The sequence below is a fragment of the Sebastes umbrosus genome, chromosome 16 (assembly GCF_015220745.1).
Source record: "Sebastes umbrosus isolate fSebUmb1 chromosome 16, fSebUmb1.pri, whole genome shotgun sequence".
In the NCBI taxonomy this organism is placed as follows: Eukaryota; Metazoa; Chordata; class Actinopteri; order Perciformes; family Sebastidae; genus Sebastes; species Sebastes umbrosus.
This window is the reverse complement of record NC_051284.1, coordinates 13639433-13665214: the sequence shown is the minus strand read 5'-3', so window position 1 is coordinate 13665214 and position 25782 is coordinate 13639433. Positions and strand designations below refer to the sequence as shown.

Sequence of the window (25782 nt, the reverse complement as noted above, 5' to 3'; positions counted from 1 at the left end):
ACATGCAAGCCACCAGATGGAAGTCTTACTAAGAGCTAGACGTTAGGGAGGATTGTGTTTGTTTAATTCCATAGGGGGATGCTTGCTGTATTTAATGCATGTAAACCTGCAGTCACAGCAGGGCATGTAAACAGAGCATCGTTAATGAGAAAAGCATTGGCCCAACTGACACTGCACACTGAAGCATTTTCTCTTCCTCGGGGGAAGATTATACATACTGTATAAGGTTAATATGGATGTATAAACATTTCCTGCTGTGTGTCACGTTAGCATGACTCTGACGTCAACATGTGACATGTTCTGACTCACATGTACACTCATGTACTCACTTGACTTGAGCCTCAGCTTGCATGAAGATAAATTCCCACTTCCTGGCGAAGGCCCTCTGCAGCCGGGCGAGGTTTTCCTGGTGGAACAAACCAGGCGCGGCGTTAGCGGAGAAGTTTTTTTGAATTCAAGGCCTTTAGATGATCACATTATCCATTCGCCGTGATGGCCACAGCTGCCAGAACTTTGGATTAGTGTTGCTCAGATGAGGCGACCTCTCACTAACGTGTCCCTGAACAAGTTACTGAGCTGCTGATACCACACACTATTTGGAGTTTCACTCATAGGCACTGCTTTTGGTATACACTATCACTGAATCAATCAGTGCACATTTTGGTATGTTTTTTTGTCGTTTTCATCCCGAGTGTTAAATGAGAAGATTGACACCACTCTCCTGTCTGTACTTTAAATAACCACAAACAGCCGGTTATCTTAGCTTAGCACAAAGACTGGAAACGGGGAACAGCTAACCGACTCTGTCCAAAGGTAAGAAAACCTACCTCCAACACCTCTATAGCTCACTAACTAACATGTTATATCGCATTAGTTGAATCCGTACAAAATACAAAGTTAAAAAACAAAATTGTGGATTTAAGGGGGGTTATGTACTTGCATTTGCATTTTTAGTAGGGCTTTCAAATCAATTTGTATCTGTTCAAAATGTACCTTAAAGGGAGATTTGTCAAATATTTAATACTCTTATCAACATGGGAGTGGACAAATATGCTGCTTTATGCAAATGTATGTATGTATTTATTAATGAAAATCAATTAACACAAAATAATGACAAATATTGTCCAGAAACCCTCACAGGTACTGCATTTATATTTAAATATGCTCAAATCCTAATGTGGCGAACTCAAGCCCAAGTCAGTGTGCTGACTTGACTATGACTTGCTCAAAACTGCATGTGATTATCATAAAGTGGGCATGTCTGTAAGGGGGAGACTCGTGGGTACCCATAGAACCCATTTCTATTCATATCTTGAGGTCAGAGGTCAAGGAACCCCTTTGAAAGTTTATTAATTTTAACCTTTTTCACAACAAGCTAGTATGACATGGTTGATACCAATGGATTCCTTAGGGTTTCTAGTTTCATATGATGCCAGGATCTTCATTCTAGATTTAAAACTGAATTAGAAAAAACCCGATATCATCTCTGATGTGAGACACAGCAGATGATAACTGACAAAGGTCGCAACTCATACCACAAACTCATGACTTTGCCGAGTGCAACTCTTCGCATGTTACATTTTGCTTGAGGAAAAGAAATAACTAGCTCTTTAAAACCGCCATAATGTACACATATCACAGCTGCATACCAAATTGTGCGTCCTTAATAACACCACTCAAACAAGCATCTGTCAAAGATACAGTACATGACCTCATTACAACCAAGAGAAAAAAAATGTGAGTGCCAACTAGCAGGCATGTTAACAGTGAGAGCGATGAGGCCTGGAGGTATAAAGTGACCTGAATAGGAGCGAAGGGAAGTCTACTGGACAATAGTTGCAGAGTAATTTAGAATATAGAAGTGCAGTGGATTGCTATTGTATAATAGCACTGCAGTAATGCCCCTCTCGATACTGTATTGATCTGCTGATGCCAACTAGGCCTATAGGTATTTATATTTGGGGCCAGTAAATGACTGCATTGTAGTCTGCCAAGTGGTGCTCCTGAAAAAGAAAAAATGCCCTTTAACAGATTTGTATAAAAGTCTGTAATTCGATAATGGATTTATGCCGGCATGAATGGATTCTGGCATTTCAAGGCCCCCCGAGGATGCCGTTGCAGCTCTTTTGTTTTTCACTGATGTGAAAGAAAACAGGAAATTCAGAGTGTCATCATATTATGGTCCATGCACAATGATAGCACTGAACTGAATCGCCAAACCAAAAATGACGGTGTACTTACAGCCTCATAGTCAGCTAGCTCAAGCCTGGCCTTATTCTGCATGGTGCGCTTGCACAGGTAAATGGCTGGAGGGGGGAAAGGGAGAAAGAGTGAGACATGAAGAGGGTAATAGAGTTAGTCAGATGGGTTGTCTGCTTTGTAACTAAAAAAAATAAAAAAGGAATATCTCCAATGGATGGTGCTCTTTTTTTTTTTTTTTTTTACTGAGGTCTCAGCTGTGTGAACCAACACTAATGAATGTTTTGCTGGAGCAGGCAGGCGATGTGTTTTCTTCTGAAATAACAAGCTTCAAGTAAATGCCATGCAGAGAGCCGGAGATGCGGTCACATCAGTGACTGCCCCTTTATTTTGTTTGGCAAATCTTATCCCACGGGATTTTCCGTCGTCGGGGCTCCTCCGGGCCAGATACATTACAGAGAATGGCTCATGTGGATCAATACTCAGTGAGTGTCAACAACAGATCTGCAGTGTGAGTTGTGTTTCAGAGACAGCTGAAGGCATTAGCGAGATCTTACTGGTTTGGAGAAAGAGGCAAAAAATTGAGAGTGTAAGTGACTCACCATAGTCTGTGTTCTCAGGCTCCCAACAGTTTGAAGGCCAGAAGTATGGAGACTGATGAAAACAGAAACAGAGTATGTTTATTTACTCAAATAACCAGAATTAAATTGTGTCTAGATAAACAGTAATATTCTCCAGTGTAAATGCTGGAATCTCATTTTCTCCCACCACCCACGCTCCCTCCGCACTTCCACGCAAAGTCAAAAGACGACTCATTGCTTCATGATGATCCTTGACGTCCGTGTGCTGCACATAACTATCTGGGGAGCGATGGTAGCTATATTCTCTCTATCCATATTTAATTGTCCATTGCAACTGATATTACACATTCAAAGTTCATTCCCAAGTCCATTAATAATGGATCGCTCACATCTATCATGCATTCTTAATAACGGGGCAGAATTAGAAGTTGGTGGTACTCAAACCACATATTTCATTCCCACTATTACTCATAGAGGCGATTAGCCTAAGAGCAAAAGGCTAACGCTGATGAATGTGCTTGTTTGAGTGTAATGAACAAAAAGGTTAACGTGCATGCTCTTTATTAGCATTGTAAACATCAGAGAGGATAAAGTTGAGCTATAAGACTTCCCTGAATGCACAAAAAAAAGCAAATTTGTGACAAACATAAGACAGTTGTCATTAAATCTGGGTCTTCTACCAGAATAGTATCTATTTATAGACTAGCAGACTAAAAAAAATCCCCTGTCACTATGCCTTACAGCACAGCTATGGAGACTGGCCAATGCATTTCAAATGCACCGTGGAGTCTTTTTTACATGTTCTGATGACGTGGGCTTGTTGCATCACGACAACATCAGAGGGAATATTTTTAGCTCTCGCTGAATGAGCGAGTGTGACACACGCTGCCCTCCCTGCGCAGGCACAATAATGGCTTTTAATCTTGAGCAATAGAGGTGAAGATAAATGCATTCAGAGGTAGATTGAGTGGGAGGAGCAGAGGTGGGGGAGGTGGGGGCGGCTGGTGACAATGAAAAAGTGCAGAGCCAGCGTGCAGCCGGCTCGGTGCTTTCCCATAGGGGAGCCTGCCAAGTGTAGCTGGCCAGGATTAAGATGCTAATGGCCCAGTCACAGTAATGAGTCATCATGGAGCCCGTTAGCCATCAGAGGGACCTGTCAAGGTTCATGCTGGATCAGACGGAGCGAAGAAAAAAACACCCCTCTAACAAGCTGCACGGCTGGCCCGAAGGCCTTGTTCTGCGGCCCACCTCCTGCTCTGACGCAGCGTCCAGCAGGGATATACAGTATCGACCTTGGTGTGGTGAGTAATAGGCTTAGCAAGGATTGCTCTCATTAGCATCACGCAATAAACATATCCCTGTGATGAACTACCATCATCTCATTATTCTTGGCCTCCCAACACATATCAAGGATACTCCGATGGTCTGTTACCTGGAAGCGATAAAGGGTTCCATCATCTTTAAGTGTCAGGACATGGTCAGAGATGGGGAAGATGTAGCCATGGGCAGCGACCAGACTCCCAAGGTGGATGGCTTCAGCTGTTGACATAAGAGAAGACCCAACAGATGGGAGGGGTGATTTCAAATTGCCTTCCTCTTCAATTGAGCTCTATTGTGCTTACATGTAATGACAGATTTCTCAGCAGGCTTACCTGGATCCTCAATGGAGAGGTTTTTCATCAGCCACTGAACAATGTCCGCCCCTGGCATTCAGAGAAGGACATTGGTTAGAAGTGGCGTCACAGTTCTACATGTACAATAGTTTTGACAAAAGCTGCAATCCGCAAACACAAATGAGCTTTGAGGAAAGTCTTTGTGATTCGTCTCTGTTCAAAAGCTATGGGTCAAAGCGGAGTCTGAACACAACATAATGTTAACAGGTTTGCAGTCCTGTCTCTCTCTATCTCTGCTCCTGGACAGCACAACATTTGGCCCGGCCTTTATGCTTTGGCAGAGGCTGCTGAGAAAGATCGCGAGGCCATCGGGCCCGGGGGAGCCATGTGAAGCAGTGACTCCGAAACAACCTTTTGGAGAACGGGAACCGACCTCGTCGTCCAACAACTGGTGACTCACGTCGTACACAAGCAACCACATGCACAAACACATGAAGGAGTACAGTGCACACACACACAGATGGACACAGACAGAAAGAAGAAGGAGAAAAGTGTGACAAGGGCAGCGTCACACCACAGGCAGTTTACTCAGTGGCTTAGGTCTTATTGGCAAAGACATCAACCGCCTCCAACCGTAGAGGCAGCAATTTAAATGAGCCCAAAAGGTCATATTTGCTTTCCTGATCCTGACTCGTTAGTTTTCTCTGAACAACAAAACACTCACACACACAATCATATATGTAAATGTGCAATCACATGCAGCCTTATACTGTAAACAGGCACGTCCACACACAAATACTAACCTGACACCACACTGGGGATCTTGGAGAGGAAGCTTTTGACGGTCCGGATGGCTACACCTCCGGCTTTCTCATCTTGTATTCGGGTAACAATGTCTTCAATCTGTGGGGAAGCCAAAGGGCAATTGTGTTAAAGATTTTAAAAACCAATAAATCATATACAGTATTCTATTTTCTACAGCAGCCATTTAAAATGGTTCTACACAGCTGGGATTATTGTTCATATGTTTTTTGTTCTTTTTTTTCTATAATTAACATTCAACACAGTGATAGAAAAGAAAAACATTCAATGTAAAGAAAGTCCTTTTTACTAGTTTTCCCTAATTACAGGAGCTCTTTAAAGTCAAACATTAGATTCAGGGTTAAATTAAAGCTGCATCAACTAATATATTAGACACTTAAGGGGAGCAGAACAAGCTGTAAACCCATCATTTACATTTTATCACTTTATAAAGTTGCTGATAAACAGTAGCCTATTTACACACCCAGCAGACATGGAGATACATTAGCATTCATTTGGAGTCATGTTTCTGAACACCCGACGAATGTAAATCAAATATTCATTCTCCTTTTAGCTCTGATTTTGCTCTCCACCAACTCTTGAGGAAAATATCTGACTCTTTAGTGGCTAAATGTTCCACTATTTTTGACCAAATACCTCGATCGATACTGCGACTATATTGCAGGGTTGACCATTGGTTCTTTCACAAAATACATAAATGAGATTTTTGATAAATATAAAATCAGTGATGCGGATTTAAAGATAAGTGGGTAAAGGCAAATTATAGAATAACTTAGGGCTATCAATTGATTAAAATATTTAATCACGATTAATCGCATGATTGTCCATTATTAATCACAATTAATTGCAAATAAATCACATTTTTTATCTGTTCAAAATGTACCTTAAAGGGAGATTTGTCAAGTATTTAATACTCTTATTACTTTGGGAGTGGGCAAATATGCTTGCTTTATGTAAATGTCTGTGTATATATAGACTGCATGTGATTATCATAAAGTGGGCATGTCTGTAAAGAGGAGACTCGTGGGTACCCATAGAACCCATTTTCATCCACATATCTTGAGGTCAGAGGTCAGTATCTTCACTCTATCTTTAAAACTGAGCCCAGTACAACCTCCAGAAGATCGATTGTGTTAATGTGTTAAGAAATTAGTGGCGTTAAAATGAATTTGCGTTAACTTTGACAACCCTAAGAAAATTACATCACTTTCCGAATCACGGGTGGATACGCATATTATTTTTCCCTTATGGAAACGGCCTTGGGTCGGCGCTCTCCGGGCCCTTTTCTAGTTTTCTGTTGGTTTGTTACTATGAGTGAGACCTTTCACACTACACCTAGTCATCTGATCCACATAAAAACATAGATTAGTGCAGCTTTAAAATCAGGTTAGGTTTAGTTCAAGCTGAAGTAGGCGAGATTGGAGCAAATATGATTAAAAAAAGTTATTTTTATAAAGCGGACGCTATATCGTGACAGAAGTACATGAAACAGGTAACCTGAAAAAAAATAATGTGCCTCTGTGTCCTCTGGTGCTCCTAACGGCGTCTGCAAGATTTTACAGACCGGAGGAAAACAAGCAGTCAGATCTGATCTGAGGTCTGCTGTCCAGCTGCTGTCTATGAGAGCCGTCTGTCAATCACTCGCGAACTCCGACCAAACGGTCAAACTAGGCAGCGCTGATCAAATATGAATCAATATTATGTTACTGTAATGCCTATTTCTAGCCTCAAATGTTTTCAGAATCATCTTGTTGTGTACCGTTTAGCTGTAAAATGAGAAAGTTTGTGACGCCGCCGCCATTCTGAAATCTGGTGAAGGAACGCCAAGTACTGGTCACATGACCGGAGCACAGCCAATAGGAACGCTCTCTCTCTGAAATGACCTGTGATTGGTCAAAGTCTCTCGTCACGGGTTAGATTTTCTAAAGCCTGAAAACAGAGCCATGAGGAGATGCAGAAGTCTAGTTTTCTCTCAGAACACTTGAATTGCAATATGCTGAAAGGTTATTATTTTGCCCAATGATGCCAAAAATATACTGCCTACTGACACTTTAAAGTCTCATATAACATATGCGGTTTTGATAGAATGGAGTCTAAAGTGGCACCCTGTGGAATGCGCTCTATAAAGCTCAGACCTTAAAGATAGAACGGGTCAAAGGTTCAATAGATTGAATAGTTTACTGACACACACACACATACTGTATATAGTGTAGTGGTAGTATAGCCACACGCTGGGGTGATTTATTTATCTGTATCAAGGGCTTCAGTCAGAAGCTTTGGCCAATTGAAAAAGGCTGTCACAGCTATTCCCCGGAGGCAGAGATAAACATCACACCTCCGACACAGCCAGAGCTGCAAACACATCACACATCAGCCACCTAAAATTAGGCCCGGCACAGCACAGCTCGCACTACACAGGGGAGAGCACATACAGTAAACAAGCGGACATCCAGTCACCCAAGGATATGGACACACATGCACTAAACACACACATTCAACATACAGAAATCCATATACGGAGTCCTAAACACACAAACGTACAGAAACACGTCATTTATTTTTGTTAGGCCAATTCTTTGAACAGATTGTTTATAGAGCATAAGCAGTCAGGTCAGGTCCTCTATTGATTCGAGCAGTCAGTGCTCTGTTGAAGAAATCAATCTACATAAAAAAAATCCTGATTTTGCACACATGCAGCCAACCATATGCCGTACAGTAGCTGGCTATTAAATTCTTTATGGCTCCCTAAGCATCTGTCTAGCAAGAAAAGCACACTCAGATGTTCACACACATACACACTTGCATGCATATGCACACAAGCACACACGCTGCTACAGTATGACAAAGCTGATTAGGTGAATTTCACGGGTTCAACTCACGGGCTCAGCACACTCCGAATTTAAAAAAAGCCTTTTTTCTTTTTCATCCAAAGCAAGCAGGCTCCAACTTAGCGTTCCCTCCTTCTCCCACCACATTTACAGTTGACCTCAAGTCACGATCACAGGCACACAGCATCACGCTGTGCTCTAGTTCGTGCCATTCCAGCATACTTCTGGACCGTTTTTTCTCTGTCTTCCTTACTCCACTGTTCATCCATCATTTAACACAGCATGTCTGTGAGTGAACGCCACTATGTTGAGTAGACAGGCTCTAAAACACTGAATACAGATATTTGCTTTTGACGTTGCACCTGTTTTGTTTTTTTAACCATGCTAGACTCTATGGCGCGCTAATATCGGTCGGCCTGTCGGTCAGTCAGTTCACCTTTTGTCCAGACTGACAAATCTCAATTACTGGATGGATTGGCATGACATTTTGTATGAACATTTAGGGTCAACAGAGGATGAATCATAGACTGTATATAAAGATGGACGACATGACAGCTCCCCAAAAGTGAAGCCAAAACATCTTGATCGCCCCCTGGTGGCTGGCTGCAGTATAGCTCATAAGTCAAGCCTCCTCCATGTTAGTGGATGGGACATGGGCCAAACTAAAAAGTTAATGTAAACGTCAAATATATTTTTCCCAAAGATGGTTTCTGTCATTACTTCCGCCAAAGCCTGTAGAAAACTGTAGAATCAGCGTTTTTTCACATTAAAAAGTGTTTTACGATGCTCCACTACGTACAGCTGATCTCGACATAAACAAAAATACACATGGATGATGGCGCAAGCTGAACGGAGAGAGGGGGACGGAGGTCTGCGCTCTCGGAGTGCCATTCTACTTTTAGGTTGTTCTCATCACGCTGATGTTTTGTGTGTGTTTTAGTGTTAGTTTTTCTGATAAGTTTGGTTTTAATTAGTTATTTGATGCTATAAAACCGGGGTGAGACGTCATATTGACAGCTGCGATTCTCTTCCGCTGACAAGCCGCGGCCTTGCTCGGCTCGCGATTGGTTCAGGCGGGTGTTAACAAAGCAAGGAGAAGCTCAAATAACAACACACAGAGGGAGAGCGACTTCATTCTCTGCTCAGGTAGACATTACTCGTCTATATCTTTACATAGCAAATAGTTGTTTCCTGCTATATTAATGCTCAGGATATTGTACAGAGCACCTTTAATATTTACTTTAATCCTGCAACATTTTCTAGCCATAACACCCAAAAGTCTACAATAGAACAACAAGCGGAGAGCGCAGCATGCTACGGGACATTTACTAAACCACCATTACAATCAAAGGTAATCATCCTCCCTGGCGAAGCATTAACTGGATGATTCATACACGCCCCTCGTAAATCTACAACAAAACACCCAGATGCATATGGATTTAATAACGCACATAATGCAGAGCAGAGATGAGGGAGAGAGCACTGCGTGGTGAGACAATTACCAATCTCCCACCATAAGCTTGAGAGAGTGTCTTGGCATGAATTATTGAACATCCACTATGGAGAATTACTGCCTCAACTCTTGTTGATAAATCTCCCAGAGGCGGGGAGGGTGGGGAGAGATAGAGAGAGCTGCATGCCCTCTGTGTTGTAAACAGAGCCCTGGTATTTTAGGCCTGCTTTCGCCTACATGTGAGCATAAACAGTTTTACACGAGCACAATCGGGGGCACGACAGATTAGCGCTGACACATCACAATCTTCCCTTTGAAGACAAACCTCCGAGCAAAACAACAGGGGGAAAAAAAGCTTTGAAATCAGCTCTGGTCGACCCATCACTGAAGGACTCCTCAAATCCCCTGAGACAAAAGCAACATGCAAAGGATTAAGTCCTTTTGTTCTCATGTAATAATGGACTGGGTATAGCAGTATAGAAAGAAGAACTCATTATCTCCATATAGGATGACAGCAGACAAGAAGTACTTGGCGCATAGTTACAGAAAGTGCACACATCGTATCTCCTGGATGTACGAGCTAATGGTGTTTGCAGCTTGGTGTGGAGGGTTTTTTGAGAGATGAAAATTGCTGCTAGCGTGCGATAACAGCACTTTGCCCCTCGCCACCGAGCTCTATAAATGATTATCAGGAGAACACTTGTGTATCTTGCCACCGTATGTTTGCATTTGCTGCACACACGTGTCATATTTGTGTCCAACGCACGGCTGTGTCTGCATGTGTGTGCTGTCCAATCTTATCTTTTATGGCTCGGAAGGCAGCGCTCTATATGGCACATGTAGGAGGGTAAAGGTGTAGGGAGAATCTGAGGGAGCGCCTAGAGGTGAATACCAACAACTAAGGCCACCAGTAAGTAACTGGTCCACATTAATGTCGGGAAAGGCCTGTACGCTCTAATGTCTAAAACAAGATCACTACTTCCAGTAACATGATTTTGTAATTGGGACTTAATGAAGTGAAATAAAAACCTAAATGGGAGCGTCAGTGACATAAATAACCATCAATTAAATGCGACACGTTGAACTCTGGTAGGAAGGCTGTAACATAGTGCGGAAACATTCATTTCTCCTTCTAATTGAAACACTGTGCCCTTTTTTTTTTTTCTCCAGAAATGGCCATAGATGAAGCTATTAAAAACTGGCCCAGTCTTCAGAAATGAGACAGCTGCTGCTAAAAGATGTATCAGGCGGTAATAGCGCCATTAATGATTCAGCAGTCATCAGTGGGGCTCAGGCACAGTTGTCATTGTTGAAAGACATTTGTGATCTGTGAGGAAAACGACGGACGTCCAGGTGACGTCCAGATACATTACTGGCCTGGAGATAATTAGGAAGCGTCGGTCGAGAGCTGGCGATGAAAATGAAATAGTCTCAAACACTTAAAGCAGTCATGTTCTTTCTAGTGCAGAAATACTTGTCCTGTTTTGAGCATCCCAGGATTCATTTGTGTTATAAATATACTCAGAAGCCATGTATTAGTTTCTCATTATAACAGAAAATCCTCCTCTATAATCAAAGAATAGAACATAACAGCAACAAAAACATATTTTAAATGTATTAGGAATCATTAGGATTGTATTATATTATGCATAATGCTATTATAAATGGGAGCATCTGGCTGGATTTGACTGCTCAGTGCAAATACAGCAGCAGCGTGACATAATGTTCCTAATATGACAGAAGAAGAAGAAGGAGAAGAAGAAGAGCGCAGGCTTTCTTCTGTTTGTTTAAATCTGGAGAGAATATAATAGTTATATTAAGAGACAATGTTAAATAAGTCTCAAATAACACAGTGACATTCAAAATAATTTCCGGTTATTAAAAATATTATACCTTATCTACAGTTGCTGCACTGTAGCCTGATAAAATATGAATAAATCTTAACTTGGTTAACCTTCAACAACAAATGGAAATACTGTAGTGAATGGTTATTCATCATCTGACCTCAGCACAGATACTGAGCATATTCACAGCTGAATGGCTTTTTTAAAATTTTAAAAGGTAGTTCATTCTAACTTCCTAGACGTTTGGATCATTATTAAGACCACGTCAGACATGACGTAGGTTATTGTGCTGCGGTCCTGAACCAGGACTTCCTGCTTCACACGCAATCCTTTACTGTACTTCTCTCTCTCTATCATCGAAGGCCAAGACCACATTAGTCGCCACACTGACCATGGATGCATCCTCTGACTTTGAACACAAAGGAATTTAAACAAATACACTATAGAGTGGTGCAGGGATGACGTAGTTTTGTAGGGCAACCTGGAAGTTAGCGTCGCCCTGGTTCTCTCGACAAAAGCTTTTGGATTATTGTAGAAAATAAGCTCTGTGGCAAACAAACACTTATGATACTTATATGTTTTGTTCCGTTTAATAATCTCCACAAAGAAACACCACTTTTATGATTTTTGAAGTGTGAATGCAATCGCCAGAAGTAAAAAGCTACCGTTAGGCTATAAATGAACTAGGGCTGTCCCAAATACCATTTTTGTGTTTCTTCTGTCTGTCTGTCTCCATCTCCCTCGTTTCAATGCTCGGGTTAGGGTTAGGGTGGACAGTGCCACTGCCAGTGCTACACTACTGTACACACACGCACAACCCACCCACAACAAACAGCAATATTCATCTGAGAATAACTACTAATAATTGATAATGTTGTGGAATTATTTCTCATTTCATCCGCTATTTGGGGATTTATAGATTATTATTACATACTATACATATAAAAAATAATATATAATAATATATATAAAAAATAAAAGTAAAATTAAAAAAAAAAGCATTCGAATAATGATTTGGATGTCGAATACCATGGCAACGTTCAAGCATTCGGGTCCTAAAACAAAGTCACATGAGCTTGAGTATACACAACGAGGCTGTAAAGGAGGACGAGTTGGCGTGATGACGTTTTGTAGTCTCATTTAGCAACTTGTTAGCAACCGCTTTTTTTAAGACTTATAAAAGCTTCAAAATTCACGAGTGGGGTATTTACTTTATAATATAGAACAAAACGTTAAAATCTCTAAAGCTTGCGTTAACCACAGACCTTATTTCAGGCATCTAGCTAAAAAACGTCTTTGAGACGAGGGAATCGGAAGTGCTAAAATGCTAACTCATTTCCGGGTTTAAGGGACTCATTCCTGCACCACTCTATAAGTACAGTATACAAACGTCATAATGCTTTAATTTGAGAGACTTATGGAGAAGCCTCCATCTCCTCAAGCAGCTGGTTGTTAGTGTGGCTGGATGAAGCACTCTACCTCGAACTTGGAAAAACAACACAGTTGTTTTTCTTCAGAAGGCCTGAAGCTGCTCCTGTTCTTTACCTTTGCTTTACATCATGTCAGCTGCTTTGCCTTCTAATTTGCCTCAAGTCTGTTGCTGGGTCAATTATCTCAGACTTAGATGAACTGTTCTGCATTTCCCTCCATCATATGAACTGCTTTAATGCCTTCCTCGCCTCAAAACTCGACTTAATTAGCACACTTTCTCTTTGTCTATTGTCTGGATTGCTGACTGCAGCATTGCACTGTCTAGCCTTAAACTTAAACTCTGTTCCTTCACAGAGAGCGACTGTGGCTCCACTGAGCCCCCGCTGGCTCATAGAACAGTAGCATGCTCTCACCCTCAGTGTGTTGTCATAAGCACTGCCTTTCGCAGTATTTATGTTGCCAGACACTTGTAGGCTACTAGGACACCACTAGCATAGTAACCTCCCTTGGCAGTCGGCCTGTAGCCTTCTTTTTTGATTTATGTGTACACCTTGCTCACTCTAGCTTCTGAACGTATTTGTGTTTTTGCAAATGTATTCTTTATAGACAACAAATGGGAACATTTTTGGATTGGATTTTTTTATATCTAACTGATTGGAATTATTTTGATATATATATATATATATATATATTTTATTTCTCTAAAAAGAACTGACTTAAAATAAATGTCATTTTTCTGTGCATTCCTACATACTAAAAACAGATTTCTCTTTTTTATTTCTTCCTTTAAAAAAGGACAGTGTGTAGGATTTGGCGGCATCTAGTGGTGAGATTGCAGATCAGGGTTTACGTTAGCCGGCATATGCCAGCTTTTAGCCGGTATCACGTGTAGTTATCCGGCAGATTAAATGATCGGCCAAAATGTCCTTTAGGAATCATGACAAATAAATAAATGAATGAATTAATAGCATATTAAATAGCCTAGTATTGTAATATACTATATGTTTATATATATATATGTTTAAGACAACTTAAATATAAACTTATATTATACAAAAGTTTAAATGCCTTCCCTCCGCTGTGTTTCTAATCCAAAACACTTTTTGTCAAATTCAGCTAATATCTCCTCACAACCAGCTGACTGCGTAAATGAAACAAACAAAGTGGCTTGGACCAAGTCACTATAATGATGGTATAAATAATGATTACATCTATCTTTCTTCAGTACATTTTTACTTTTGGACTTTGGACTGAGACAAATACAGAGACGAGGAGCGCTGTGCTCACTGTGAGTGTGTGCGTGAGAGAGACGGAGAGAGGAGAAGAGAAGGTGGACCGCGGGCAATGTTTCTGTAAGGTATTAATAATTTGAATGTCAACGTTATGACTGAAGCTTCAAATTATTTGGTAGGCTACAGCCCTATGAGCCACACAACACTATTTGGAATTTGACAAACGCAGAAATCAGACCGACCAGACAATTATTTTATCTTTTAGACCGCTTCTTCATTTAACTTATTTTCAAGTTTTGTCCAATGTAGGCTATTATATGGCTATTTAAACATATGTCCGGTAGCTGTTCTATATGACCGTAAATCTGGAATATTAACGGCAATATTAGTCGTAAAAAAAAAAAGTCTAGCGTAAACCCTGTTGCAGATTGCAACCAACCGAGTACCCCTCCGCTCACTCTCCCTTTCCAAGACTGCAGTAACGCGAGCCGCCGAGTGCAAAAACCATGGTAACGCCGTTCGCCTCGCTCAGAGGTCATCCTTACCATAATAACACTACTTTAGGAGCAACGGAAGTCAGACGGCTGCAGCAACATGGTGGACTCCGTGAAGAGGACCCCCTCCCTATGTAGATATGAAGGGCTCATTCTAAGCTAAAGAAAACACAACAATTCTTAGTTTCAGGAGATTATACACTGATGAAAACATAGTTATGAATATTAAATTCCATTTCTGTTAATGGATTCCCCAAAATGTTACACACTGTTCCTTTAAAGAACAGTTAAAAGGGCACATTTGACGTTGGATGTGCTGAAACTGTATTCTGTCACTCTTCACCAGACAGCAGAAAGCTGCTGGTATTTCCAGTTGATGAAGTCCTTGTCATTGCCAATATAATCACCTTGAGGCCCTATCAAAATTATAATCTCAAATTCTCCTCATTCACTTTCACCCCTATTTACAAAAGGCCACAAGCCCCATTCTTCTCAATAACACTAATATACTGTAGTTTTAATGCTTATTTTGTCTTCAAGCCGCTTCACTTTATATGATAGAGTTCGCAATGTACTCAATTTTATAATGTAATGACTGCAAAACACAAAATAATTACATGCATATTCAATGCACACATTCTGTCCTCGCCTATAACTTGCCGGATATTATGAAGTAACTTCTCCAAAGTACACAACCTGTCACGCAACACTTTTTTTGAGTGCCGTTGTGACCTCTGCGCCATGCCGTGTGCATAATTAAGTGAGTTCCAGCTGGTGTGTGGTGCCCTGGGGAACGAGGTGAGAATAAAGCCTGCTGGAGAGAGAATACCCCCCTCCTCCATTTCTCCACCCCACCGCCACCACCATCCAACTCTCTTAGCATGCCAAGTCATGATGAGGGAGCTGCGAGAGCTTCTCAGCTGGATCTGACACACCGGGGAGAGACACTGACAGCCGCGCAAGGAGCAACACAGCAGACTGGAAAAGCCCTGCCAACCGAGCGTGATGGTTGGAAACTTATACTGCTTTGGAGACGTGTGAATGAATCACATTTGCACATACTCGATCACACGCCGACGGGTACCCACAGTCGTGTGTGCAGCATGAACACATGCACAAAGACATAAACAGTTGCTTTGAAGCTCCTGGCGATTCTCATCATTGCCAAATCACCTGCTATGTCTAATATTGCATTTCACTGAGGCATCAACTACGTATGTTCTGAAAGAGACATATTCACTGATCCATCTCTTCTGCAAATTGCCATCTCCACAGGAATGCCCTGCAGGGAAAGGCTTTTCTCTACCGCAATAAACAACTGTTTTCCCATTATGTCCTGCAGCTGACAAAAAAATGGCGTTTACACTCCAGTGAAGCCATTTTCCCTTTATCCAATACCTTTCATGTGTAATCCCTGTAATCATTAGTGGCGATGGATTGTGAATGCACTAAAGTTAATTGTTTGAACGTGGAGAAAAGAATCCTATTCACTCAAATCTGGGCTCTCCGTGTTACGTCATTTCGAGAAAAGCCTGCTGAAGGTTAAATGTATGCTAGAGCACATCTTCGTTTTGTTCTGCTAAACGGCTTCTTCGGGTTTCCTCAAGTATGAGGTAACCCATTGAGAGCATTAGCAAGCAATCTGTGTTTCCTGTCAGTAAACATGTAAGCAATCCATTGTAGCGATTAAGACCTTTCACATTTATTCCAACGAACCTGCCCGCGCTATTAAGTCACCTGTGTGCCCACACTGCCCTGTGGATTCATGTGTAATTTAATCACATACCAGGCATTAGCAGTCTGTTTAGCTCGAGTGGCGACAACACAACAGAGACCCTGTCCTGACGAAGAGGCCCAGAGGTACAGGACTGTACGAAAAGTCCAATTAGCCGCTGCTTGATTGCCCACCCAGCTGGATGCCCCTCAGGGAAACATGCTGACATCCAGAAGTGTCCAACTGCGCTTCACTTTGAACCAACCGCACCCATATGTTGGGATGGAGAGTGTTGATGAGGACGTTTGTCACTTGTTGGGGCCAGTTGAGGATCCCTTATGGTAACTGACGTGGGTGCAATGTGGAGATTTCGGAAATGGGATGGGTCGGTGTGTGTGCGTGTGTCGGCTTAGATTCTCCATCTCCATGGTAACGCAGTGGCAAGAGGAGCTAAGCAATTAAAAGTTTGTCAAGTTCGGCTCCGGCATGGGCAGGAAGCCAGCTTGACTAAATTACAATTACAGATCGAGCTCTTTGGACGAGAGGGATAATCTTGTTGTCAGTGCTTTCTGAGTCTCTTTTTTTTTTTTTTTAAAAAGAGGAAATAATAAGCTCCCTTCATGCTCCCCAAAATCAAAAGGAGATACTTAAAATCAAAGCTTTGGAGTTGGTACAATTCTTGCGATCAAAATGCAGACGGAAACGCAGCTAAGCTAAGACGGGCTACACTCAAGAGAGCACAAGCCTACCCACAAACCACAGTGACTCATCAGGTCACCTCTCTGTTGATGAAACTCAAGGAGGACAGAAAAAGATCATCTCCACTCTTGTAAATGTCTGTTGTTAGATACTCCACGGGTTGCTAAGGGCTTGAGTGCAGGGAAAACAGGAGTCGGCTGCTCCTCTGAATAGATAGTCCACTCTAAAACAAAGTGGACTGTGCAGATACAGGGGCTACTTTTAAAAGAGACCCTGTCTGCAATGAAGGGCATCAGCAGCCACACATTCAACTGGCTGCTTCATAGGGGTGGGAAAAAAAAACGACTCACCTATGTATCGCGTTTTTTTTATGTTTTTTTAGTCTATGCTTAGGTAGAAGGAAGTTACTGCTTTTATTGTTGAGGTCTGAGTAACGTGATGTCATATCCGTTCTGTATCCATCAACTAAAACAAACTGCAGTCAGCCGCAGCGAGCCGAAATAAAAAAGTAGAAAACGGCAGCGGTTCTGCAGGGATACGACCTGCACCCTCCCATTTTAAATCCAAAGTGGTAAACACTACACATACTGTAAAGTATGGAAACACTTTGTGTTTCTCAAATTGCCAGGAAAAGCAGAGCTAGACATCATGGCTAAAGCTGCGTACTAACTCTGTCATGGACAGGAAATGTTATCGTATCATAACGTGCGGTCAAGTCGGCTGTCACTCGTATCTCTGTGGTCAAATCGGCCGACGCTACAACTGTTGAGCACCCATATACTGACATTTATGTTAAATGCATTCAAACAGCCCTGATGGAGCTGACCATGGATGTTTAAAGAGAACGGAGGTAACGGTAAGAGCTAGCGACGGACTTGGCAAAGTTAACGGAAGTATACACGTGTGACTACGTCTGGTTTTCAAAATAAGGTGTTAACAAAGAGAACTGTATACAAAATACATATATGGGAATAAGATTGATTGGATTATATTCACCAGGTGTATAAAACATTATATGTCCCTTATAAATTAAAAAGAAAATACCACTAATTTGTGAGGGAAATATCTTTATTCTTTGATTTTGGGGTTGCTGGAAAAAAATGCAACAATGCCTGATATATTTGACTTCAGGACATCTCTGACTACATACTTGCTGAAAATAAAACATTTTTATTGTATTAATTTAGATATTTTATAAGTTGCATAAGTTTATGATTTAACTTTTACCCATGGTCTAGTGTTAAAAAGGTCAACAAAAATTGCAATAAATCACAATATCGAATCGCAATTCTTGTAGAATCGCAATACATATCGAATCGGCACTCAAGTATCGTGATTGTATTGAATCGGGAGATAGGTGTATCATCCCAGCCCTACTGCTTCAGTAGGCCGATTTTACTCTGCTGTGTAGAAATCCGGTTTTATTGCATGTTAAAAATGAACCGCAGCTACAACAAGCCACAAAAGGTCATTTGCTCCGGAGAGAGGGAGAATCACATTACCTGCAGTTCACTCCTCTGCAAGATTTACCTTGAAGATCATTTCCAAACAGCAATTTACATGCAGGGAGGCTACTTTCACTGCAAACACCGCTCACACCACCTGCATGTTGAGTGCCCGAGGGACTCAGTAAAGGTTCGGATCCTAATAAGGTTCAGTATCCTTACAGCCACTGGTCTGTAATTAGGGAGGAAAAGCAAAGGAAGGCTATTTGCATGTGGAGTAATGAAAAAACAACAGAGAGGGAGAGGTGGGATCATGAGACAGCTCAGTGTGGAGAAAACGAACAGATTGTACCGGGAAAAAAGCATCTGCTGCTATCTGCCTTGATTGTCAGTTTCAAAGTAGTTCTTCCCAGAGAGGTTTTTCTATCATTCATCAGCATTTTTCTCCCTAGTCTCTCAGTCACGGGAGAAATCCAAGTCTCGCCTCTAAGTTACAGCGTGTTCACGGTTATGCAAGACGGAGGTAAGCTGCTAAAATGTAAAAGTGGGAATCGACAATGGTGCGACAGTGTCGGGTGAGGCAGTGGATAACACTGTGCTATTCTGAGGATGTGGGTGAGGATGCTTGCCGTTTAAAGCCCCTATGGGGGCCTCAGACTGGGCAAAACTCTCTCTGCTGATGCCAATTTAGGAGCTCAGTGGCTCATGGAAGCCACACTTGGACACCGGTGATTCTGAAGTTCAGTTTGAATCTTTTCCACTTTCTTGATCGATGTATCTTCATTCTGGCTTCATATCTGGGGCACTGCAGCAGCTAATCATGTAATAATATCTGCAGGGGATTGGTTCGAGGTGGTAAAACCTCAGGACCATCTGTCTATCTTTGATGTTGGCATCGTCCCCTGACGCGCCACTCCTGCCGATCCCGTTCCTTAAGGCCTGGTGGTAATTGGGTTACAGAGAGAGAGGAGAGGGGGCGTCATCAAGCTCAGGTTTGCCTCGTCCCTCACTGGGACCACAAGCCTGTTCTTGATGTCTGAGACACAGGAGACAAACTCTGTCATTGCAGAGTTGAGTCATCTCCGAGGAGAGGAGAGGAGAAGAGAAGAGAAGAGAGGAGAGGAGAGGAGAGGTTTGGGCTTTAGAAGTCCACAACATAACTCCTTCCTCAATATTTACTCCAGATTCTACTTCATCTGTTGGCGATACACAATCAAAACTAGTCATTCATCTTGCACTTGAATCAATGTGTCCTTCTACTGAAGCGTCGATGAATGATACTTGATAGGCCCGATGCACCCGCAGAAGACATGCAGCCAGCATCCGGGGCGGTTATTTGAGATGACAAGATGCGTTTTCTAGTAACAGTAAAATGCAAGTGGTGGGCAGGTCCGGCCTCTCTCATCTGCGCTCCACTCCATCCATTACAACACACGCAGATGGTTCTTTAGCCTGTCATTAGTGATCTGTTGAATGGGTAATGCGGGCACGTGTGTGTGTGTAGCATGTAGAGACACTTTACAGCCCAATGATGCATCACATCTTAATCGGCTTAGCCAAGTTTTTGATTTAAAGGAATTTTTTTTCATCAGTCTATAACGCCATCTGTTCCTAATTCTCTCTCTCTCTCTCTCTCTCTCTCTCTCTCTCTCTCTCTCGGGAGGCGGTTATGCTTCAATCCTCTGCACATTTCATATCTCAGCTCAAAATTATACTGTTTCACAGATCTGTTCCTCATGTGCTCCTATGCAATTAGTGAGTAAGAGTGGCCCATGACCTTTAGATGTATGGATTTCCTGTCATGGCTCCTGGTGTATGAGAGGATGTTTATAGCTCCGTCGTGTATCATTAAGCTCCATCCCCTCCACCTTCCTTTCCACCGCGGTACGACTGTCACTCACACTCTGCTGTAACTGCAGACCTGACGTCCTTATTACCTGTGTTGGTGCTCCCCCGTGAGTGTGGGAATGCTGACAGGCTTTTAGGGGCAAGGCGTGTTACTGTGACAACAGAGGGACTAAGTGAAAAGGGGCTATTATGAAAGAGAGAGGAGGCGTGGTGGAGCACAGTGGGGGGAATGCGCCTCTGGACCCTCACAGATCTTTAGAAACTCACACAAGCCGAGGCTGCCGTCAAGACAGCGAGCGGCGCATTCGCCGGCAGTTCTGTGTGTAATACCGAGCAGAATCTGGATATTTTTTCTTGGAGCATCATTTCCAAGTCTGGCGAAGGCACTATGAAAACAACTCTGTTCTCGCTGGGTGACAGATTTCCAATGCTGGCAATAAAGCCTCGTTACTTCCAACTCGCAGGTACAGGTAATGAAATTCGGACGGCTGGGCTGACGTGGAGGGAAAATCTCATCTCGCAATGCCACGGGGCAGCAGGCAGCGCCACACACCTGTAATGTGCTTTGCTGCCCTCAGTCCCTGCGGGGGTGACTCCTCTTCCTGATAGGGACCTGCAGAGGACCTGTCAGCAGCGCTGGCCTTTGTCACATTGTCATCCTCTCCCTCGCACGCCACTCGTCCAATTACCGTCCTCTAATCGCCTTTTAATGAAAACGATGCAGGCCTGAGGTGACCGGAGGAAGCTCCTACAATTGCATCATACGCAAAACATAATGTGTTTCACAACAGAACATGTTAAAGACCTGTGTTACCTTAAAGGCTGATTGACTGACTGAATGATAGAATCAATAGATAGTAAAGCGAGAGCGCTACAGTGGGTGTTTTATGGCGTCAAATCTGTACTCACTGCTGATTGATTATCTATAATGTCAACAGACCACCTTCAGTGCTAGCTAATGCATCACCAGGCAGCGACCAAATATGCTCATAAATCTTTTATTCTTCGACCTCCGGGGAGTCAAAAATGAACCATCTATTATGTCCGCAAAGCTAGAATTTGCAACCTAACCAGCACACCCCCGTTGAATTATTGAATAAGCTTCCTAGAAAGGGACCGGCCATGCTTTGTGATCTAATATCCTCTCAACATATTTCAAAGTGAAGTGAAGTGTCCTTTTCTGTTTTCATTCCCGGCTGTATGCTATCTGTGCGTGACAGCTGGCTGTAATTTAGCAAGGGTTTCAATCTGCTCGGCTACACCTGCTTTGGGACTTTGCACATCAGAAGTGTCCAGTTATTTTCTCCACAAATGCAACTGCTAAAAGCTCTTCTCGGACCAGGGCTTAGGATATTCCTATCATAACCTATGAATAAAATATCATTAAGAAAGAATAACTAAAAAAAAAAAACTGCATAAAAAGAGAGAATGGGGAAAATATTGGAATCACTTTCACTACAGCAGTGAAGTTGACGAGAAAAATCTAGAAAATTATGTCTGTTTTTGGAAGGCAGGACACTGTTGACCTTGTATTATTGAGATAAATCCTTAGACATTGATTGCAAAAAGGCCACAACCTGTTTTATACAAAGAGTTAGCATCTGCTAATGTCCTGCCTTTTTCCTTGTAATGCAAATGCATTTATAATCAATGGATCCTGACGTGCAAAAAGTTCATGATAAAAACGAAAACCTTTTTTTTTTTCATTGAGGCCGAACGTCATACTTTAGAAGATCATACAGTAGTTTAGCTAACAGCATTATTTGGCATGAAGAGAGGATTAAGCTTATCACAGTGTGACCCCAAAACTGATTTGGTGCTTTTCTAAAAAACAAAAATAAAACAGTGACACAAGCACAGGACAGTTTAATAGGACGGCCCTCTGTTTAACTGTACGCACATAACCAGTGTTGTTGGGCAGTAATCACTGAGTAATGAGTTACAGTAATGTTTAGGGCTGTCCTAGTTAGTCGACTAACACTCATACGATTTTGTCGGCTAATCGATTAGTTGATTTAATCGACAGATCTGTGAAACTGAGTTTCTCCACAAAGAATCACACAAAAGCACCACTTTAAATATTGTGTAAGTTTCCTAGAAATAAGTCATTCAGCATGAAAAAAGCATAAAAAATGACTAATTGACTAAAGAAAATTCAGTCGACTAAGACCAAGACAACAGATAAACTAAGAGGGGGCAGTCTTTGTAATGTGATTACTATTTTCAGTGACATGACTATGACATGGATGCACTCTTTCACGTTCTCCGACTGTGAAAATCTGATGTTTGCACATCACAGCTCTAACTATAAAGCAAGCAATCTCTGTCTTTCTGTATCGCCTTCACACATCTCGAGAACCGTCCATCCAATCGACATCACACTTGGCAAGTGTATTGCTGGGGACCCCGTGGAGTGCAGTGTCAAATTTGGTGCAATCTGGACAAGCGATACATTCAATATTAATAAACTTTGAATAAACAAGCACTCAGCGCTCTGTTCAGCACTGGGGGGGGAGGGATCTGCAGACAGTCCAGCCCAGTCCCGCTCTGAGCTGGTGTCTGTATCAGCTGAACTCCATTAAAAAAACAAGGAAGATAAAAACGCGGCTCTAATTACCAACCAAATGTACTGGTGAAATTAGATTCACCATCTTTTCTGAATCTGTCCAGGCATCTCCTGTAATTCGGCAAACACATAATCCACCAAACAGATTGTGTTAAAGTATTATTTTACCGTGTGTATCTGTTAAAATGCGTATATTTGGAGCTGAATAATAATGCAACATATTTTAATTGTTATAACTTGTGAGTCAAATCTGAATCTGCAACATAACCAGTAACATTTCACTGTCAGATACAATGAGTTAGAATAGTAACTCAAGTGATTCAATGTTTTTCATATCTAATCATCATAATAAATCTATAGCTGTTAGGGATCCTTTTAGTTGCTTCCCTTGCCTTACAGTAAAGTCTGCCCATGGTGTTTTATTCCCATGAACCACAGTGTATTTCACCGGTGTTTCTGACCGTGAGTAGCCGCCACTTGGGTGTATGATGCAACTATGTCATGGCAGATGTATTGCTCAGTACCCAAGGAACTGCAGTGTCGAGGGTGTGAAGTTGTTTTTATGAGCGGATCTCGAGGAAGCTGCAAGCCGCGACACTACAGGCCAAGCATTCAGCCCGTTCTGAACAGGCATGTATGGAACAGGCACGGTATTAAAACGTGGGTCTTTCAGGTAAAACACAAGACTGGTGTACGCTCATAGAGGAGTTTAGTGTGGGGGCGGACGCTCTGCAGGTGCACTGATTGAATAATGTATTTCTCATAGTTGTAGGTAAAGTGTACTGAAGAAAAGACATCAGTAAAATGTAATGTTCAGTGTTCATAAAAAAAAAATGAATGAAGCATGAATATATACCCCCTCCGAGGCAATGCATTGGTTTGAAGTACCGACTGAAAATCCTGATTCCGGGACAGCCCTAGCAATATTCAAACCCACAGCCTTTACTGTGGAAACAAATCACACATTTATGAATGTGCATTTGCTCCTTGCTGCCAGCTGTGCTTCCGAAGCGTGGGAATAACCATTTTAACCTCTTCTCGTGTTACCACCCTACTGCAGCATCGTCACCGCCTCACTCTCTCTCTGTGGCCTCAGCCCGATCGATTCTGATTATTAAGCTTAAAAAGCTCCGCTACTCCCTTCCTACTGTCATTTCCGTTAATGAAGACCAATTTCCATTTAAAGCAAATGCAGTGGTATCAAATTCAAAGCTGGGTGTATTGGAGTGTCTAAATAAATTAGGCTCATGTTGCCTGACACGTGTAAGTGGTTGAGAAGGAAGGTGGGATTATTAAAGGTCTCTCGCTGTGGTGGAAGATATAAGGATACTTTGTTAAAACAGCAGTAGGCAAGGTTGAAGCAAATATGATTAAACATTTTTTTATCAAACGGTCACTATATCCTGACAGTAGTGCATGAGACAGGTCATCTGAAAAAAATCGCGTGCCTCTAGGTCCTCCGGTGCTCCTAACGGCATCTGCAAGATTTCACAGTCCGGAAGAAAACAACCAATCAGAGCCGAGCTGGAGCCTTGCCGTCTCTGAGCAGCTGTCAATCACTCGTGAACTCTGATCAAACGGTCAAACTAGGCAGCGCTGATCAAATATGAATCAATATTCTGTTACTGTAATGCCTATTTCTCTCCTCAAAGGTTTTCAGAAACAAGTTTGTGACCTGGCAGCCATGTTGAGATCAGTTGAGGAAATACCAAGCACCGCCCACCAGCCGGAGCACACTTTCTCATTTTACAGCTAAACAGTACACTACAAGATGTTTCTGAAAACACACGAGAAATAGGCATTACAATAACAGAATATAAATATGAATTCATGTTTGATCAGCGCTGCCTAGTTTGACCGCTCAGAGTTCGCAAGTGATTTACAGCTGCCTCCGTTAAATGAACAGCCAATAGGAACGCTCTCTCTCTCTGAAATGACCTGTGATTGGCCAAAGTCTTCCGTCACGGGCTAGATGTTCTAAAGCCTGAAAACAGAGCCATGAGGAGGTGCAGAAGTCTAGTTTTCTCTCAGAACACCTGAATTACAATATGCTGAAAGGTCATTATGGAAGTTTTGTAGTTATCAGCTGTAACCGCCGTATGAGAGCACTACAGAGCAGCGGTCGTGAGCTAGCCAGTGGGGAACGCTACTCAAACGCGCACTAAAAGCACGGATGTCAACAAAGCGCAGAGAAGCTCGGATTACAACACCCACAGAGGAATTAATAATTAATTCTCTTACTCAACAATATCTTTACATAGCTAATAGTTGTTTGCTGCTATATTAATACTCTGGATATCATAAAGAGCACTTTTAAGCGCAGGTTCAACATTCATCAAGCCAAGCTCAAAAAGACCTGAGTCAAGGTTTGGCATAACTCCCTCACTGAGGTTTTCCTCTCACTTAGTTTGATGAAAGTAATCACGGCTTTGTTATGGATTTGGCCTCTGCCGTATGAGTTATTGACGGCGCAATTGGAGTGGAAATGGGAGTCGGCACACAGCAAGGTCTTCCACAAGGACATTTCTATTATTTTCAAGCCGAGGAGGAAGAAAGAGGAAAATCTGCCACTGATTATCTAACTCACTCACATAATAATGTCAAACAGTCCAGCCTCCATAACGTCACAAATTCAGTATGAAATCTCCCTGCGCACCAGAGGATAACACTGTCACTCTTGACGAATGGGCTGCTTTATGAAAGCGGCTGTGACTAAAGCAGACAAACACACAAGGACATTTCAGTCATTTGTCCAATTAATTTCTAAAGGTTGGGGAGTCGTAGTGACAGTGTACAACTTAACTTGAGAAACCCCAAGAGGCAAAGCGACAGGGTGGTCTGAACTGAACTCAGGTTGGGGATGTGGTTTGGGGGTGCAGGTCCACGCTCTGGAGCGAGGCCAAATGGTCTGGTCTCTCCTCTGAGGGCTGTTTAGTCAGACTAGCTGGCCATGGTGATTAACATTTGGGGCCTGGGTGACTCATCCCTGCTTCAGCCTCAACCCAGAGACAAT

General features: G+C 42.2%; 1 protein-coding gene across 5 annotated transcripts in view; it reads right to left on the bottom strand.

The window, feature by feature from the left end:
• LOC119474713 (regulator of G-protein signaling 6-like) overlaps positions 1 to 25782 on the bottom strand; it is a 53887-nt gene that overhangs the window by 10094 nt on the left and 18011 nt on the right. For all 5 annotated transcript variants that reach the window (XM_037746899.1, XM_037746900.1, XM_037746897.1 and 2 more), the window contains 6 exons: positions 5197 to 5296; positions 4433 to 4483; positions 4213 to 4319; positions 2802 to 2853; positions 2242 to 2306; positions 330 to 406 (listed from right to left, as the gene is read on the bottom strand). In XM_037746899.1, the coding sequence (XP_037602827.1) occupies positions 330 to 406; positions 2242 to 2306; positions 2802 to 2853; positions 4213 to 4319; positions 4433 to 4483; positions 5197 to 5296 (452 nt within the window). The remainder of the gene's footprint in view (positions 1 to 329; positions 407 to 2241; positions 2307 to 2801; positions 2854 to 4212; positions 4320 to 4432; positions 4484 to 5196; positions 5297 to 25782) is intronic.